This window comes from Venturia canescens, chromosome 3, assembly GCF_019457755.1.
Source record: "Venturia canescens isolate UGA chromosome 3, ASM1945775v1, whole genome shotgun sequence".
In the NCBI taxonomy this organism is placed as follows: domain Eukaryota; kingdom Metazoa; phylum Arthropoda; class Insecta; order Hymenoptera; family Ichneumonidae; genus Venturia; species Venturia canescens.
Genome location: NC_057423.1, coordinates 24,730,342 through 24,732,260, shown reverse-complemented (window position 1 = coordinate 24,732,260; position 1,919 = coordinate 24,730,342). Strand labels below are relative to the sequence as shown.

General features: G+C 40.7%; 1 protein-coding gene across 1 annotated transcript; it reads left to right on the top strand.

Annotated features, from left to right (window-relative positions):
• The first annotated feature begins 531 nt into the window (after nucleotides 1-531).
• On the top strand, nucleotides 532-1,708 carry LOC122408503 (uncharacterized). Its single transcript, XM_043415297.1, has 3 exons — nucleotides 532-975; nucleotides 1,062-1,413; nucleotides 1,700-1,708. The coding sequence occupies exons 1-3, from the start codon at nucleotides 629-631 to the stop codon at nucleotides 1,706-1,708; spliced, it is 708 nt and encodes a 235-aa protein (XP_043271232.1). The 5' UTR covers nucleotides 532-628.
• Nucleotides 1,709-1,919: the final 211 nt, after the last annotated feature.

Genomic DNA, 1,919 nt, shown 5'->3' with positions numbered 1-1,919 from the left:
TGTGGGGAATTTAATTTTCTACAAGGGTAAGAGATGAAAAAATTTTTTAAAATTGACTAAGTCCGAATTTTATGCAAAAAACGCGGCAACTATTGAAAAATCAATAACTGCAATGATGCACCTCTTAATATTATTATTAAAAGCTTAAACTTTCTGGAAACTTTTTTTTTATCGTCATGAACAATATTTTCAGAGTACCGTCAAAAAAAAAAATTGTTCAATTTTTTTGGCCCAGTCTAATGCGTATGAGCTTGTTGAAGAACAAGTGCAGGCTCATATTTGCAAATATAATAGTATAAAAGTGAACACTTCGTTTAACGGAGAGTTTACCGTGGGCGATAAGCGGGCAAATAAAAGTGTCAACACGGGAAATGTTGAACTTTTCACAACATCGGACTTGAGTGAGTGGTATCGGAAGCGAGTCGTGGAGCCGACTCTGAGATCGCTCGAGGAGTTCCAGGAGAGTGACAGTGGCTGGACATTAACATCAATAACAAATTTAACTGTGAACATCAACAAGTACAACGCTTTGCGGGCGGGATGTCACGTTTCATTGGCGAAACGTATACAGTTGAAAAGAGCGGTGGTAAATGTGAAATCGGCGGATAATGCGTGTTTTGGATGGGCTATGACTGCTGCACTTTATCCAGCAGAAAAAAACAGCGATCGCACATCCTCTTACCCGCATTATTCAACGATATTCAACTTCCAAGGCATCAACTTCCCTATGACGTTGGACCAGATTGGGAAATTTGAGAAGATGAATAATCTCTCAATCAATGTCTATAGCGAGAAGGAGGAAGTCATTCTACCAGTCCGCGTGAGCAAGGAGAAGAAAGAGCGACACTTCAACTTGCTTTACATCGAAGACGTGTCGGGATGTGGAATTGGACACTTCGCGTGGATCAAGAATTTATCCCGGCTCGTCAACTCACAGCTCAATTCTGATGGGCACAAGAAATACATCTGTGATCGGTAAGTATTTTTAATATACAACTGTATACATTTCTTTACGATTATGATAATATACTGTAAATATTTGAAATTTTTGATTGTTATAGATGCCTTCATTACTTCCCAACCATTGATAAGCTGCAGTTCCATGAGGTGGATTGTGGCGTTATCAACGATTGTGCCGTTCGACTACCAGCTGAGAACGACAAATGGTTGGAGTTTACCAATGCCAATCGGAAGGAGCGTCTCCCGTTCGTGGTATACGCCGACCTCGAATGCATCTTGGAGAAGACCAGCGCTGAAGAAAGGGAGAAAAATAAGAGCCAACATCATCGCGTCTTCAGCGTTGGATATTATGTAAAGTGCTCCTACGATGATTCGCTTTCGGGATACCACGAACGCCGAGGTGAGGACTGCGTGGAATGGTTCGTAGAAGAACTTAAACAATTAGCTTTGCGCGTAGAAAAGATTCTTCTTACGAACGTTCCGATGAAAGAATTGTCTCCGCAAGAGTGGAGGAAATTTCGGGAAGAAAAAGAGTGCCATATTTGTGAGAAACCTTTTGTCGAGAAACATTTTATAATTAAAGAAGTAGCAACTGCGTTCGCGGGGAAAATCGACTTGCTCCCAATAACAAAAGAAAAGTACATCTCCTTCTCGAAAACGGTTCAAACAGGCAAAGACACGCGGAAAAATATAAAATTGCGTTTCATTGACTCGCTCAGATTTCTCAATATGAGCCTAGACAAATTAGCATCCTTTTTAACTGTAGATAAACTCGCGACGTTAAAGTCGCAATTCCAAGATGTAGACCATTTTCATTTATTAACACGGAAAGGTGTCTTCCCGTACGAGTATATTGACAGTTTCGAAAAGTTGGATGAAACGGAGCTTCCACCGCGGGAAGCATTTTACAGCTCTTTAACTGATTAAACAGTTTCCGAGAAGGAGTATGCACATGCGAA

Bases quoted from the DNA above. Each gene is read 5' to 3' on its own strand.
- LOC122408503 (XM_043415297.1), top strand. From the start codon at position 629: ATGACTGCTGCACTTTATCCAGCAGAAAAAAACAGCGATCGCACATCC. The intron at 976-1,061 runs GTAAGTATTTTT...TGATTGTTATAG, and splicing joins AAGAAATACATCTGTGATCG to ATGCCTTCATTACTTCCCAA.